Below are 15672 nucleotides of genomic sequence, written 5' to 3' on the forward strand. Positions count from 1 at the left end.
TTAATAAAGAGCATTCCTAAGTGGAATGGGATGCTAAACGAGGTTACGAACTCACCATCACAAAGAGAATTTCTGGGAGAGTGTATGAGTTTCCTATTGCTGCTGTAACGAATTACCACAAACGTTGTGGCTTACAAAACACAAATCAATTACCTTCCAGATGTAGAGTCAGAAGTCTCAAATGGGCTTGCAGGACAGTGTTCCTTCTGGGCTCTAGCAGAGAATCCATTTCCTTGTCTTTTCAGTTTCTAGAAGCCACCTTCCTCGGCTCCTGGCCCCTTCCTCCATCTTCAAAGCCAGCAGCATAACATCTTCAATCTCTGACTCTGCGTCTATCATCACATCTCTTTCTTTGATTCTGACCTCTTATGAGGGCCGTTGTGGTACACTGGACCCACCTGGATAATCCAGGATCATCTCCCATCTCAGCATCCTTATCACAACTGCAAAGTCTCTTTTACCGTGTAAGGTGACATATTCACAGGTTCTGGGGATGAGGACACGGACATCTTTGGAGGCTCTTGTTCAGCCTACCCCAGAGTGTATCATGGAAAGTGCATTGACACTGGAACTGGCTTTTGAGCAGACCTGAATTCAGAGCCTGGCTTCAGTGCCTACTAGTTGCATGACCATTACCCCTCTGAGCCTCTGTTCCCTCATCCATAAAATAGGAGTAAAATCTCAAGATTTTTACAAAGATTTGTGGTAATAGATATAAAATGCCTAACAGATAGTGCACGCTCTATAAGTGACAGCCATATTTATTCAAGGAACTTCCAGATGATTATTACCAGACAGGAATTCACTAAAAGAAACTCCATCATTAAATGGAAGGTTTAATAAAGTGACCTCTGAGATCCCCTTCTGAGATTGCTAAAATAAAAGGGAGTAAGATAAAAAGAGATTTCCTTCCACATATGCTTGTCTTGTCTACTTCACAGATCCAGTTACAAAGTAATTGCTTTTCTGGATAGCCAATAGCTAACAGACTCTGCTTTTTGCCCCTCACGGTACTGCTATCTGATCTTGTCACCTAGACCTCTGGTCAGGTTTGAGCAGGAGTAAGAGCCTGGCCTGGTGGGTAATGATTGGTCAGACCAGGCAGCTGAGACCAGGGCAGCCTCCCTCCCTCACATCTGTCAACATACCCGGCTGCAGGCAAGTTGCTGCCGTGACCACTATCTGTAGGGGCCAGAGAGAGCAGGAAAGGAAACCGAAGGGAACACCTCGATTCCGTGCTTAGGGAAAAGTAGAAGCCTGTGTTGACGCTTCTTCCCAACATCTCAAACTCTTCAGCAAGGATTGGAACAGTCGTGGGCCATCACTGCTGAGTCGGGCAGGGAGCTGAGAGAAGAATCCAGATTGAAAGCAGCAATCAAGGTAGGTGATCTGTCTGGTCACAGGCCCCTCTCTCAAGATCATGAAACAAGCTCTTTGCACATCCTTGTAGCCAGAGCATCTCTCATGATGGTCCACTGAGGGAGAGCTGGTAGCCGTGGCTGTGTGTTGGGAGAATTCAATCTCTTGTCCCCAAGGTATTCTGAAAAGCGGGCTGTATTTTTCTTCCATCTTCTCTCTCCTTCAAAAATCGTTGTTCCTCTACATATTTCAAAAGTTTGTAAAATTTTTTATCTTTCATTGTAAAAAATCACACTGTGATTTGTTGAAATTCTTCCATCGGTCATGGCTCTGCAAATGCGACTTTGTCCCAGAATTTGGCTTGTATAAAATCTTTCTGCTTTCAAGATAGACCAGAGAGGACATATTGCATATAATTCTGAGTTCCTCAGACACACTGTCAATGTGGAGAGCTGTCAACCTTAAATGATAGGATCTCCCAGGGAGCAAAGTGCATTTTTCTGCTTTGGGACCTAGGGAGTTAAAAGTCTTGAAATCGCTGGAGCAGAATCAAGCCTATTTACCTAAGCTTATCACCGCGGGCAGCCAGGTCAATCATTTACTGAGGCGAGGCTGTTTGCTACCTTTGACAGAGGACCGCTAAGGAAAGCCCTTGCCAACTGAGTCTCTCTGCAGAACAGACACAGGGCAACGTGGAACAACCCTGCTCTGAAGCTATAGCCCATATTGTCTTCCAACTAGAGTATGTTTTTATTCTGCTCAGAGTAGTACGTGCCCCAGGAGCCTTCCCACCTCAATAACAGACACACCTGAACAAGACTCATGCACAAACTGGAAACCCGATATCACCTCAGGCATAAGAGCTGTGGCTTTCAAGGAGCTTCCCCTACAGCTGGAGGTCCACAGGGAAGAAACAGAATAACTATAGAACACCTTATTAAGTGATTCTTGAGGGAGAATGAGATTAAGTAATCACCGAAAAACATGGAATTTTTTCCCCTTCAAGTCTACACATTCTGAAAATGTTATTTTTAATGAACAGGATCCACTCTTCTTTAGGTCTGAAAATAACTCCTCTAATCGCAGGACAGTTGTCATTTTGTCACCACATACACTTGTCAAGTCTATGCAATGGTTCCCGGCTCTTATAATTATTAGAAGCCTGGTGATAGGGAGGCCCTATTTTTCTACACTCCCTTTAGGGAAGGGGTTGGGCCATGTATTAAACAAGGTAATGTTTGACAGTATTTTTGTCAATCATTTATGGAACTGAAGTGAATTCCCTTAGGTGAGGTTTGTGGCCAGAATTTTTCACAGCTCAGGCAGTTACCTAGATGTAGCAATTGAGGCCATTGCCGAGTGTGGCCCAGACACAAATCCTGTGTGTGATTTTGGGTTAGTCTGTGGCTACCTCCCAGGAATGTGGTGGAAAATTATGAAAAATGGATAGATTTCGGTGAGGATATTAGGCCCTGTAAAATATTAAGTGTGCCTGGCCGGTTTCCAGAATATATTTGTAGAGAATGCAAGTGATGGAGCTGGCTTTGAAGAGGGGAGAGGGAGTCAGGCATCCAGATGCATTGACCAGATTTACCCACAATACTGCAGGCCCCCTTCAGGGCAGACACTCAGGTCTCACCTATTCTTTCTGTGCAGCATCTGGCTCAAGGCCAAAAACACACTGGTGGCCCCTGAGTATACCCAGCTTCCCTCCCCATTTCATGTATATTGGATATTAAGAGGGGAGAGGTTATTCATAACATTGACCAGACTAGATAGACATTACTCCTTTTGTGTGTTAGAAAGTTAGACCCCAGAACTTAATTTGCTGAAATCCACGCAGTCAGAGGGTGAGCCAGGATTCTACTCAGCTCTGCCTCATTTCCAACCTGTTGCTTTTCCCATGTGATCATGGAGGTAAGCACATGCAGAAGCATCAGTTGTGGGGTGGGGAGGAGTCACTGAGGAAAGCAAGGCTGCCTAACATAGTCAGAGGTTCTCCACCGGCACTTGGATGTGTCATGATGAGGCCAGTTGGGTACCACTATAACCAAAAGGCCAGCATTGACTAGGCTGGACCTTCTTTGAGGGGAGGTAAGGAGAGAATCAGGTGGGGAGCAAAGGGAAGTGCCCGGTGGTGGCAGTCACTGGAGTCTTTCTAGGCCTGGATATTTCCTAAGTAAACTCAGGCAATTCTCAAGCTAGATATCTACCCCTTTCTATCTCAGAGGCTCAAATTCATGAGCCTCAACTAAAGTATAATGTCTGAACTATTTCCAGGGAAAGAAATGACACCATCCCAATCCTTCTCTGGGAACTCAAGAATCTAATTACTATCTCATTTCACCTCAGCTAATATCCACTCATCTACATCCAAGGGATTTAGGCAAAAAGAGGAGTAAAGCGAGAGGAACCAGCAAAATTCTAACATATCAAGGCTCCCAGTACCTGCAACCGAAAGAGGCCCCTATGAGCTTGAGTCCAAATGGCTTGTTGGTGCCATTTAGGCAGTAGACGAGTCATGAGCAGGAGCAAGCCTTCCTTTGCCCCAACCCTGTTTCACTTTTGTTCAGATACATCCTAAAAATGCCATTAGCTGTCTGGCCTAAATTCCAAAGCAGCCACACTTCCTGAGCATTTACAAGATCAAGATAAGGAAATACCATCATGAAATGTGGTAGACTAAAAATCTTTGAACAAAGAGTTTCTTTTTTTCCCTGACCCGCCTCATACATACCTAAGAGTGTGATAGCAAAGGCATTATAAGCAGAGATTGCACCACCAAGTCCACTCAGTACCTTTCCTCACACAGCTGATCCTGCGTGACCTTTACTCACATGCTGTCATTTTTGTTAACTAAAACATGAGGATAAAAAGTTAAAGCTGAAACACAAGGACTCATAATAACATTTCACCTTTATCCGGGGCGTCTTATGACCAGGAAATGAAGTACTCCCTTTTTATCTGCATTTTTTCGTTGAATTCCTATAACAAACTTAGGCAACTCACCCAAGTCACAGAGCCAGAAAGATGAAGTGAAATATGAGTTGGGGTCTGTCTGACTCCAAAGCCCACATTTGTCAGCACTTCATTCTGGGAAAACTACCAACCAACAGTATCGACATTGCTTGCATTCTGAGTGTAAAAGAGTAAGGAAGGAGTTCTTTCTAAATTATTTGCCTGGCTCCTCAGAGCATATATTTATGACACCACCCCCCAGGTGTTCTTGAACCTGTACAGACAGAAACCTCAATATCACAGTGATTTTCCTCTCCTCCAGGAACACACATACACACATGCACACATATGCTCACACACACACACACACCCCCCCTAACGAGTGCCTACAGGTCAGCATTTTGATCTCTTTCTGAAACTGTGAGAGAAAATTTTTCTTATCCTGGTTCACAAACATTGTTTTGTTTGTTTATTTGATTTTAATGTAACATGGAAACAAATTTTTCATATATTATACCAGGAGTTTTTAAAGTTTATTTCTGCAGTCAAATTTCTGTCTTTGAGAAAACTAAATACATCAAAACTTCTCAGGGTGGTTTTATAGAGTCTTCATGACAGCCCTGTAAGGGAGTATCACGTTCAGCTGACACCCTTTCAGATAAGAAACTTGAGACCCAATAAAGGCAAGTGTCCTCAACAGCACTCAGCTGACAAGTCCAACAGGTCTTGGGGCTCCAAATCCTTTGCTCTTTTTCTCTAATGCACAAGTAGCTTTCTGGATTTCTAAAGCTTGCAAATAGTAGGGATGGGACATCCAAGCTGTTCTCAGAAATTGAAAATGCCAAATGACTACCCAGCCTGTTCCTGGGCTGTGGAGACCCACTCACGTATCGATTGCTTTGCATTTGGCTGGGATTCTATCAGGTCAGAGTGGTAATGTTCTTACTCTAACTAGATTTTCATTAAGTAATGGAAATGAAGACAGTAATTGTTACTTAATAAAATCTACTTTGAAGTAAAAATCTTTCAAATCCTTGTGCCCATGAGCAGAGTAAGATATCAAAGGGATTCTTGCTAGGAGAAAGGTGAGAAACCACTGTCCTCGAATGTGTTGCATGCCTGGGGAACAGTGTACATAGGTTGGGTTACAGAGCCCCCATGGTGTCTCTTGCTACACACAAATCCTCTGTTGGTTGACTCTATAACCAGATGGATGTCTCATGGGTTGAGCAGTTGCCAAGTGGTAGGAAACTAAGGAAGTCCTCCCACAGGTTGAGCGTCCATCATGGGTGTAGTCCCAACCCCTGTAGAAACCAACTAAAGTTACAGGAGGAATTCCTGTGCCCCGTGAATTCCATTTCAGTCTTAAAATGCTCTGAGCAGTGAGGGAGCCCTACATCCACCGTGCATCAGGAGGGGACTAAGTATTTTCTTATTCTTAATGCTTCACTGGGAACTGCTCCAGGCTGGCCACCTGAATCTCCATCCCATGTGACATTCTCGTTGTCCATGTCCTTACTTGGGTTAATGTGCATCTTTATCGCACCTTTTGTCCGCTTTTCTGGGACCTCTGAGGCTCTAAAGATCTTGGTACAGGAGAACCCACAAGCTTCAGGCGGTGAGCAAACAGAGAGAATGGAACTTCTCTTGCCTCACACCAACTTGAAAACGGTTCCCCTCTTCTCTACAGTTCCAAGGTCAAGTTTCCCTTGGGAGCAGTTAAGGAACTGAAGGTCACAAAAAGCTGGCAAATCACCGTGACTTGGAGGGGTTCCCAGAAAGCAAAAATGGAAATGAGATTGTTTTCACACAAGACCCTGTATCTGGAGGACAGGCTTCAGAGAGTTTGAATTTGCCGTTTCACTGTGCACTTAGGTAACCCCCACAAAGCCCAGTATTTTTTTTTCTGAAGCCAAAACAATATGAAAATACTTTCTGCAGAGAACTCTAACTAGGCAGAATTCTTTTTTTGTCATCACTGGGCTGATGTTTTCAAGGATTTATTTAAGACTAGCCTTTTATGGTGCATTTAGCTGGAGCTGTTGTGTATTTCTTGTTAATAATGGCTTTCATCCATGGAGCCTGCTTTGTGGTGATCTCATTCGATTTCACAAGGTAAGCAGCTGAAAACTTGTGGTTAGTACGTGAGCAGGTTGCAAGAGAAGAGAAAACCCAGAGGCCAAGCAGAGATGTTGCAGTGAATAAACAGGTGGCAGACTTCTCTACGCCCCAAGGAACACCAGTACCTCACTCTGATTCTCCCAGTTCTAGAGATGTACCTTCAAGGTCAAGCATATGGATTCCACAGAATTTCGCTCTGCTTCCTAGATGGGATCCTGAATATAAGCAAGAATCCATGTAGACGTCCCAAAACCTACTGTTCTCTACCAAAATACATCTCATTTTGTTTCTCTTTGCAAAATGGAAATGTCCCTGATGAGAGGTATTGTTACAGAATGCAGTTGTGTTGTAACTTGCGGTCCAGCATAGGGTCCTCATCCTGAGGCCACCAGTGTGTCGTTCTGTGGGTTGGTGCCAACTTTTAAACTTCTTGGTGGTGACTCGGTTTCAATTTTTCTCTGAAAAACCGGAAAAATTAAGATCAGAAAGTTCTTTAAAAGAGTAAACACAGAAAGGGTTTTTCACTCTGGAGCCATCATTCCTGTCTCTTATGCACTGGGGGGAATACAAAACTGCTAAAGAGATCTCCGGAATGTAATTTTGAGATGATTGTTATAAACTGGAGAGGCTGGGCAGCAGTATTTTCTAGAGAAAAGCCCACTCAGCTGGGAAAATGCAGAGCTCTCTCGTCCAGCTGCAATGCTGGCCCGAAACTCAGCTTTGCCGCCCTGTGTGTCACTTATGCAAGCTCCAGCCAGCAGGCAGGCATGACTACTATCATCCCTCTATAAATAAACAGAGGCCCTTAGAGGTGACGTGACTTGCCCGAGGTTACCGAACATAGCCGAGAGTCAGAGGGAACTGTGTCTGTTTGCAGGGGGAGGGGTGACATTATAAGCAAAAGGCGGAAGAGTGAGGGACAGATCCGTGCCTCCTCTGAAGTTCACAAAACAATGGTCAAAGGCTGCAGCGGAGCTTTAAGTTTGCTTTGGATCCTGCGAGCATCCCTGTCCTCGGCCCCACCCTGCCTCAGCAGCCCTGCCCAGGGTTGCTCACCCGGGTTATTGCGAACTGGGTGCCTGTGCTCATGTCCCTTCTTGTAAGCCTCATGAAAGGCTATGTGTAATGAAGAGAAGGCACAAGAAGGAAGAAGGATGCATCAAAGCTCTTCCCCGAGGCCCCGAACTGAAAGGGCAGTTTTCTTTGGAGAGACTCTGATTTCCTTCTAATTTTCTGCAGAAATGAGTGGTCATCAGGGTGATTGACAGAATTATGACATTCCATTCCAAGCTTTGATAGTTTTTATTTTTCACCTCTATGGTTATTTCACTCCTCTCTGCTCTACTTCTCCCATAAAAAGGACAGAATAATGCTTGCTCACTGTGACATTGTATGAGAGAAAGCAGCCCCGGGTGGTACTGTTCAAAGGAACCACTAATTGCACGAAGCTCTGAGGCATGACTGAGAGATCTGGTGAAGTGTGCATGGCCCTTCATTCACACACTTACTCGTCACCCCAGACCCATGCCCAGGGAGCTCTAAGGCCCTGAAGAGCCACTCACAAATAATGGAAAGAACCTCTGGTCCAACAAGTAAAGCCCTGAAAGAAATTGGGCATCAATGGTCTTATGTCTCAGCACCATTCAGAGACTGCATTGCTTTGCTGCCCATTTTGTCCCTTTTTAAAGATGAGAGCGGGAAAGACAACATTACTTATTATCACCAAGGGATATCTGGTATTTTTTGGGTGACGGGGCAATGCCATGAATTCGGCAAGAATACACTGGTTTCCTGGCAGGGTCCTCAAGTGTCTCTCTGTAGTACTCAATAGAAATCTCCCTGAGTTTTTGCACTTCTCAGTTTTTTTTGTTTTTTTTTTTCCATTTACAAAAGGTAGGCTATGTTTATTTAGACTCACAAGCAGTTGACTGACTCAGTGTGACTCAAACCACAAAGAAACCAGCTATTTCACTCCATTCTGAGTCCTAGGATTGGGGCCCATTCACAGGTTTACGAGTTTCTCATTGAGGGCAATTTGTGACTGTGTGAGATTGGCCAAGTAGGTCACCATCAGCAGGTCATTGATGCTGCTGTTGAGCATGGTCTCGAAGTCATCAGGAACTATCTTGGGTACTTGGTTAATCAGACTCATCAAGAAGCGGCCCACTGTATTGTCAGCTGACACCTTTCCAGACAGTACATCCTCGGTGTACTGCAACACTGTGCTTAGGGCATCCTGGATGCGAGCCGACGCCCCTCCTACTTGCTGCAGGTCACTTGAGAGTCGGATCACCCGGTTGGGGCTAAAACAGGTCTTCATGATCAGGTCAACTCCGATGCGTTCTGTGTCATAATATGCATATTTCACTGTCAGAGGTGTGAACATCACCCCCATGGTCCTCCCAGGGACACCCATTAAAGTGCTGACATACGCCTTGATGCTCATGCGGCCGTTCTGGAGGCTCGTGTCCACAGTGAGGTGAATGAGGTTGGGGGCTTCCCAGCTGTAGTACTCATGGATCAGCACAGAGTGCTCTGTGATGTCATGGCCTGTAGCGTACCAGCCCTGGATGAGCTCATTTGGAGAGACCTTCTTGTGCAATTCATACATGTTCTTAGCAAATTCCATGTCAACAGCCATCTCATCTTCTGACTCGTTGTGTGGCACTGAAAAGCAATTGGTGACTTCCACAGAGTGCTTGTCAACGGTTCCCAGCAGGGTCCCGATAACGCGGGCAGCGCCCTCGTTGCGTCACTCGTAGCTGTCCACGATGGAGGCCAAAATGACCGGGTGCAGGCGGACCACGCGGCCGCAGGGGAAGGGGCCCGGGAGAGCAGGACCCGGCAGAGACTGTGCCAGGGTCTGCGCTGGGGCTGGCGCCGAGGTCGGGGGCTGGCCGGGAGCCGCGGTCGCAGTCGCCGCTGCCGCCGGGTCTGAGGATGAGGCTGGAGCCGCCGTCGGGGCCAGAACCGGCGCTGGAGCCGGCGCTGAGCCTGGGGCCGGAGCTGTGGGTGAGGCCGGGGCTGGGGCTGAGGCCGAGGCTGGAGCAGCAGCCGTGGCTGGGGCTGGAGCTGCAGGAGGAGCACTCGCCGGTACCGTCGGTGTGGCCATCTTGTTGAGAGAGCTGCACTTTGCAGTTTTGACTCTATTCCTAATACCTAGTTGACTTCTTCTTAGGTAGTCTATTGGGGAGAGGGATGGGTAATACGATAAATCATGCTTAACTGACACCGCCTCAACCATATTGGCTACACTCACTTTTTAGAAACCACAAAACAAACAACCAGGACAAGTCACCCCTGGGGTGACCACCATACAAACTTAGTTAAGGCAGGAGAGGAAGAGGATTGGCTTATGGTTCAACCATGTCCTACCTTGGAATGAAGCTGGAGAACCACAGGCCCATGATTCCAACAACCATTGTCAATGTGAAACTCAGCTCAGATACAGACCTCAATGTGCTTCCACTGAGTAAAATAAAAACCAAGCAAGCAAGGTGCTGAACTATGGGACAGTCTCATACATTCTCTAACGCTAATGGCCAGGTGAACAAGCACCGGTTGGCACCTTCACAGCGCTTTCTGCAGGGTGCATGAGCACACCCTCACTTCTTGAATGGAACTGAATTCCTAACGTTGGACTGGATTCTCCAGCCCCGCCAGTTTTCTACCAGGAGAAACAGCGTTTCAGAGCACGAGGCAACACGGAACCCAGTTTTCCTACTTTTAAAACACTATCTGGCGGCACATGCACCCACCACAGTCCTCGCTGTGCCTTCTGAAGGCCAAGGGAGGTGGAGTCCACAGTAACCCATCTGTGCTGAGAGTCTGCCGGATAATGAAAGTGAGGAGGCGTGGATCCAGTAGAGCTTTCCAGAAGATGTAGGGACTGTTCCTGACAATCCCATTTTTCACTGTCTACTAGGCTGAAAGAGAAGAGGCAGCATTTTGAACACAGGAGACTTTCACGCCATAAATTTTCAGGCATTTGGTGGCACCAAGGGTTCTGCTGTAATCGTGGTGGAACTAAAATAATTTACAAGGGGGTGTGTGTGTGTGTGTGTACAATGCATGCAAAGAATTTTAATATGAGAAAGGCATTTGATCAATTTTGTAAAAAGAAAAATCTCTTGTCTAGACTATTCCTGGGTGTGGGTTATACAAAATCTATATACTCATTTAATTTCTGGAATTAATTAGCAAATGTCTGTCCAACTCCCCGGCCTTAAATACTTCTATTGATAGCATACCGCTTTCTCTAAAATTGCTACAACATATTTCGATCATTTTTAGAAAAGGCAAGTTACAAGAACCTTTGGCATGTAAAAAATTCTTTTGAGACGTTTAAATGAATCTCAGGGTCAGTTAATTATACTGAACTTCAGATGTCTTCAAGTAACTCTTGGCAGGCTAAATTTTATATCCCATTACCATCTTATTTTACACGATCTTATAAGTAAGATTAGCCAATGAAACTCGAGTAAAGTGATCACTGGATACAGCGGCCTGAGCACTATTTGGTTACATCATGCACTGTGCCCACTCTCCAAACATATTTTTTTCTCCGAGTCTGCAGACATGCACTCTGGCCGTGGCTGGTTATGCTTAATCTTTGGCTGTTCCTCTAAGGGGATTTTCTGAGGGTCACCATTTTTCTTCTTTGCACTATCTGATATGCCTCCAACTGGGATACTATTATTTTTCACATGCATTTATATCAGAAGCTATTAATTCCCACTTGCTCCAAGCCAAGGTCATAACAGCAGGTTGGAATCAAATATTTTCCATTGTTTTAACATAGATCCAATAAGAAGACACTGATGGAGAGCCTAACATATGTTTGACACTGTGCTAAGTGCTATAGATACAGAGAGGAGTAGCTCACAGTTGTGCCCAGAGGAAGACCAACATCTCATGGAGCAGATGAACCGATGAAGGAGCCAAGGCAGCATGGTGTGAGGCTGGGAGGGCCGTGGTAACTGCCCTCTAGGAAAGTTCTAGATGGATGCTCAGGAAGATTTTCAGAGGAGTTGAGATCCAAGTGGTGTTTTGAAGAAAAGGAAATTTGGTTTTGCAACCTTCCTTTTTAAGAATTCAGACTCTGAAGAGAAAGCTACTTTCTTTCAGCAATTTGTCTGAATATCCTGAGGAGAAAGGACAAAAGTAGAGACAGTTGTGGTAGGCATCGCTGAAGAAGTTTTGATTGCCTAAGAGGAAGGTCCAGAGAGACCCTCCTAATTAAAAAGTAAGAAGAGAAAGAACTAGAACTTCACCTGAATCAGAGCCTGTGCCTAATTCGCAGCCCTTAAACCTGGAGCCTTAATTTAGAATCATTCTCTGCAGCCCAGCCTCATGCTCTCCCAAACCCTGAGGGCTTTTGCCTGGTGAACAGTCTTGTTATAAATCTCTACTCAGTTATGACTTGAGTTTCAATTTATTCTGGGAGCAACTTTAAACATAAATGAAGAACAAAGAACAAAACACTGGAGAAACAGGAGTGAGGGCCTCTGACGTCAGCTGCTGGCACCAGTTAGGAAGCTCAGTGTTGAAGGACAGGAATGACCTCGCCAGTGCCCATCCCAGCAGCCTCCACTAACGGCCAAACCCAACTCTGACTTTAGTTCCTCACATTTTAAGCAGGACACAGCCGGAAGGACAAGCTTATTAGCTTTCAACCTAGCCTGGTTGGAAATCCTTCTTAAATTGGCTTAGGTAAATATTTAGTGTGTAAGTGAAAACTTTCACCATCTTAAACAATTCGCCTGTTTCCTGCAGCTGGGCCAAGAGATTGTTGAGTTGTTTGATTCTCTTAGAAACTCAGATCATAAATCAAACTCATAATGGTCCAATTTTCACGTTGGTTTCACTCTTTCACCCACAGAAAGAAAGAATATATGTAAACGTTAATTAGGAAAGATTTGACTACATAAATGCTCAAAACTTCTTTTACAAATACCATAAGCAAAAGTAAAAAATAGAAACAGTAAGCTGGAAAAGTATATTTGCAACATAAATAACAAGCTAAATGTTACTATTGCTAAAGAGTATTTACAAATCTGTACCTGTTAGAGGCAACACCCCAGCAGAAAGGTGGGGAGAAAACAAACTGGTAATTCACAAAAGAAGAAAGGTAAATGACCTATAATCAAATGAAAAGCTGTTTAGCCACACTAACAAAGAAATAATAGCAACTTTAAACAGTGAGATAGCATTTCCTTTTTATGAGATTGGTAAAAACTGGGTAACATCAGGTATTGGTAAGCATGTAGGGAACAGACATTTTCACACACTGCCATGAGGGAAGTGTGAATTGCTGCAAACTTTTTTTCTCTTTTCTTTCTTTTGGTGATGAAGATTGGTCCCGAGCTAACATCCATGCCAATCTTCTTCTATATTTTGTGTGTGGGTCACTGCCACAGCATGGCTTGATGAGCAGTGTGTATGTCCGTGCCCAGGATTTGAACCTGCGAACCCTGGGCCACCAAGGCAGAGTGTGCAAACCCAATCACTTCGCCACCAGGCTGGCTGCTGCCACCTCTTTCTTAAGGGCAGTTTGTCAAACCACATAAAACTGTTTTAATGTGGGTAACTTTTAATTTCGCAAATCCACTTTTAGGACTTACTTTTAGACAATAAAGGAAGAGTGCGTTAAAATTTTTGTGTAGTACACATAGTACATGGATATGTATGCAAGGCTTGTTCAGAGCAGCAAACTTTGAAAACAGCATAAGTGTTCATCAGAGAGGGATTGTATGTACACACACACGAGGATCCTATGCAGCCATTTAAAATGATGAGATCCATCTAGCAACAGTGGTTCAGAGCTTGAACTCTGTCACCAACAGACCTGTGTTTAAATTTTAGCTCTGCCAGTTACTAGCTGTGTGACTTTCAGCAAGTGACTTCCCTGAGCTTCAGTTATCTCATCTTTGAAAATGGGGAGAAAACTAGTACCTATGTCTTGAGATTGGGGTGGATTAGCTGGGAGGGTGAAAGCAGAGTTCTTAGCACACTGCCTGACTCACAACGAAGGCAGAGTTGCTGACTGTTGGTTCAATACTGTCAGCTTCTGTGCAAAATGGCAAACTAGACCCAAGACTTTGCCTCTTGATCTTCCCAAGACCTTATCAAAATAAAAGTATTTTTTTTAAAAAAAAAAGAATAAACTTATGACAGAGAAGAACACACTATTAAAAAAGAACAGCCAGAATAAAAAAAGTTCTCTTAGTGATTAAAATTATTATTGTCATAAAAACATCGATAGACTAGAAAATAATGAAGAAACTTTTCAAAATTTAGAGCAAAACTGGGGCTGGCAGGTAGCATAGCAGTTAACTTTGTGCGCCCCACTTTGGCAGGCCAGGGTTTGCCGGTTTGGATCCCAGGCGTGGACCTATGTACTTCTGTCAAGCCATGCTGTGGCAGGTGTCCCACATATAAAGTAGAGAAAGATGGGCACGGATGTTAGCTCCGGGCCAATCTTCCTCAGCAAAAAGAGGAGGATTAGTGGTGGATGTTAGCACAGGGCTAATCTTCCTCAAAAAAAGAAAGAATAGGATATTGGTAGAAAAGTAATAAAAAAAGATAATTAAATAGTAATAATAAAAATTAGAGTAGTCAGCATATACTAAAAGCACTTGAATACATCCATTACATGCATGATTTCCATCAGTCTCCCAGCAAACCTGTGATGTAGCTAGTAATACTATTACCTCTTTACAGTTGGAGAGATTAAGGCATTAAGAAACTAAGAAATTTGGCCCAGGCCACATGGCTCGTATGTGGTGGTTTTAGGGCATGCACGCAGCCAATGTGGCTCTGTGCTGGATTGTCTCTGTCACCTTGGCATCTCTGCCACCCCTACTGAGGACTTCTGTGCATCGCAAAGAAACAGGAACTACATTTCCCAGAGTGCCCTCCCACATGGTTCAGGTTAGAGCCTGGAGTGGGCATCTGTGATTTGGAAGGCAGAAGAGAAGCCATTATTCTGCAGAATCACCAAGACTGTTGCAGGCAGACATACAGGCAGAAGGTGCATGTGAGGTCTGCAGCAGCTTCCAGGCGCCCATCTAGAGAACCATGCACATTGGGACGGCAGACGGAACTCACCAGTGACAGTTCAAGAAGCTTTCATTCCTCGAGCCCTTCCACTGCTTATTCTTGTATTAAAACACTTTCTACTTCTTTTTGGCCGGCGCCGCCATCTTCCAGTAATTCGCCAAAATGACCAACACAAAGGGCAAGAGGAGAGGCACCCGCTATATGTTCTCTAGGCTGTTTAGAAAACATGGAGTTGTTCCTTTGGCCACATACATGCGAATCTACAAGAAAGGTGATATTGTAGACATCAAGGGAATGGGCACTGTTCAAAAAGGAATGCCTCACAAATGTTACCATGGCAAAACTGGAAGAGTCTACAATGTTACCCAGCATGCTGTTGGCATTGTTGTAAACAAACAAGTAAAGGGCAAGATTCTTGCCAAAAGAATTAATGTACGTATTGAGCATATTAAGCACTCTAAGAGCCGGGATAGCTTCCTGAAACGTGTGAAGGAAAATGATCAGAAAAAGAAGGAAGCCAAAGAGAAGGGTACTTGGGTTCAACTGAAGCGCCAGCCTGCTCCACCCAGAGAAGCACACTTTGTGAGAACCAATGGAAAGGAGCCTGAGCTGCTGGAACCCATTCCCTATGAATTCATGGCATGATAGGCGAAAGAAAATAAAAGACCTCTGTGCTGTAAAAAAAAACAAACAAACAAACAAAAAAACACTTTCTACTGGGAACACACAGAATGGCTCTTGTTTTCCTGACAAAACTCTGACTGATATAGGCTCCAAACACTGAGAGCTCATTTAGGAAGTCCCACTTCTAATTTACAGGTGTCTCAGAAATAGCGCAGCAAATTGAAGGGGAGAAATTATCAAAAAAGAATCTTAGCACTCAAAAGTCACAATGCTTATAATAAAAGGGCTCATGTCCAACGAAATCAATTAAAAAGGAAAACAAACAACTAGGCAATCTTATAATGTTTTACAATGTCAAACATTAGGAGAACATAAGAACTTTCAGAGAGGAAAAAAAGTAACCTACAAGGAATATAAATTACACTGCCTTCTGACTTCTCAGCAGCATCACTGTAGGATGTTAGAAGATGTTGGGAAATGCCTTTAGAGATCAGAGAGGACATGACTTCAACCTAGAGTTGTATATTCAGCCAGACTAACTCAAAGCTT

At 44.3% G+C, this 15672-nt stretch overlaps 2 protein-coding genes and 1 pseudogene across 6 annotated transcripts in view; 2 read left to right on the forward strand and 1 right to left on the reverse strand.

Moving 5' to 3' along the window:
• Window positions 1-1090: 1090 nt before the first annotated feature.
• Window positions 1091-15672, forward strand: part of PHLDB2 (pleckstrin homology like domain family B member 2) — a 223074-nt gene continuing 208492 nt past the window's right edge. For 2 of the 5 annotated variants that reach the window (XM_044771614.2, XM_070508793.1), the window contains exon 1: window positions 1091-1380. The gene's annotated coding sequence lies outside the window, so the exon portion shown is untranslated. The remainder of the gene's footprint in view (window positions 1381-15672) is intronic. The other 3 variants (XM_044771606.2, XM_070508775.1, XM_070508768.1) reach the window with 3 other exon arrangements.
• On the reverse strand, window positions 8323-9749 carry LOC106844706 (eukaryotic translation initiation factor 3 subunit F pseudogene; annotated as a pseudogene).
• Window positions 14612-15189, forward strand: LOC106844708 (large ribosomal subunit protein eL21-like). Its single transcript, XM_044771625.2, has one exon. It carries the CDS (start codon window positions 14662-14664, stop codon window positions 15142-15144), a length of 483 nt encoding a protein of 160 aa, XP_044627560.1. The 5' UTR covers window positions 14612-14661; the 3' UTR covers window positions 15145-15189.

Source organism: Equus asinus, chromosome 5, assembly GCF_041296235.1.
Source record: "Equus asinus isolate D_3611 breed Donkey chromosome 5, EquAss-T2T_v2, whole genome shotgun sequence".
NCBI lineage: Eukaryota > Metazoa > Chordata > Mammalia > Perissodactyla > Equidae > Equus > Equus asinus.

What these genes read in the sequence shown, in the direction of transcription:
- LOC106844708 (XM_044771625.2), top strand. Translation starts at nt 14,662, where the DNA reads ATGACCAACACAAAGGGCAAGAGGAGAGGCACCCGCTATATGTTCTCT.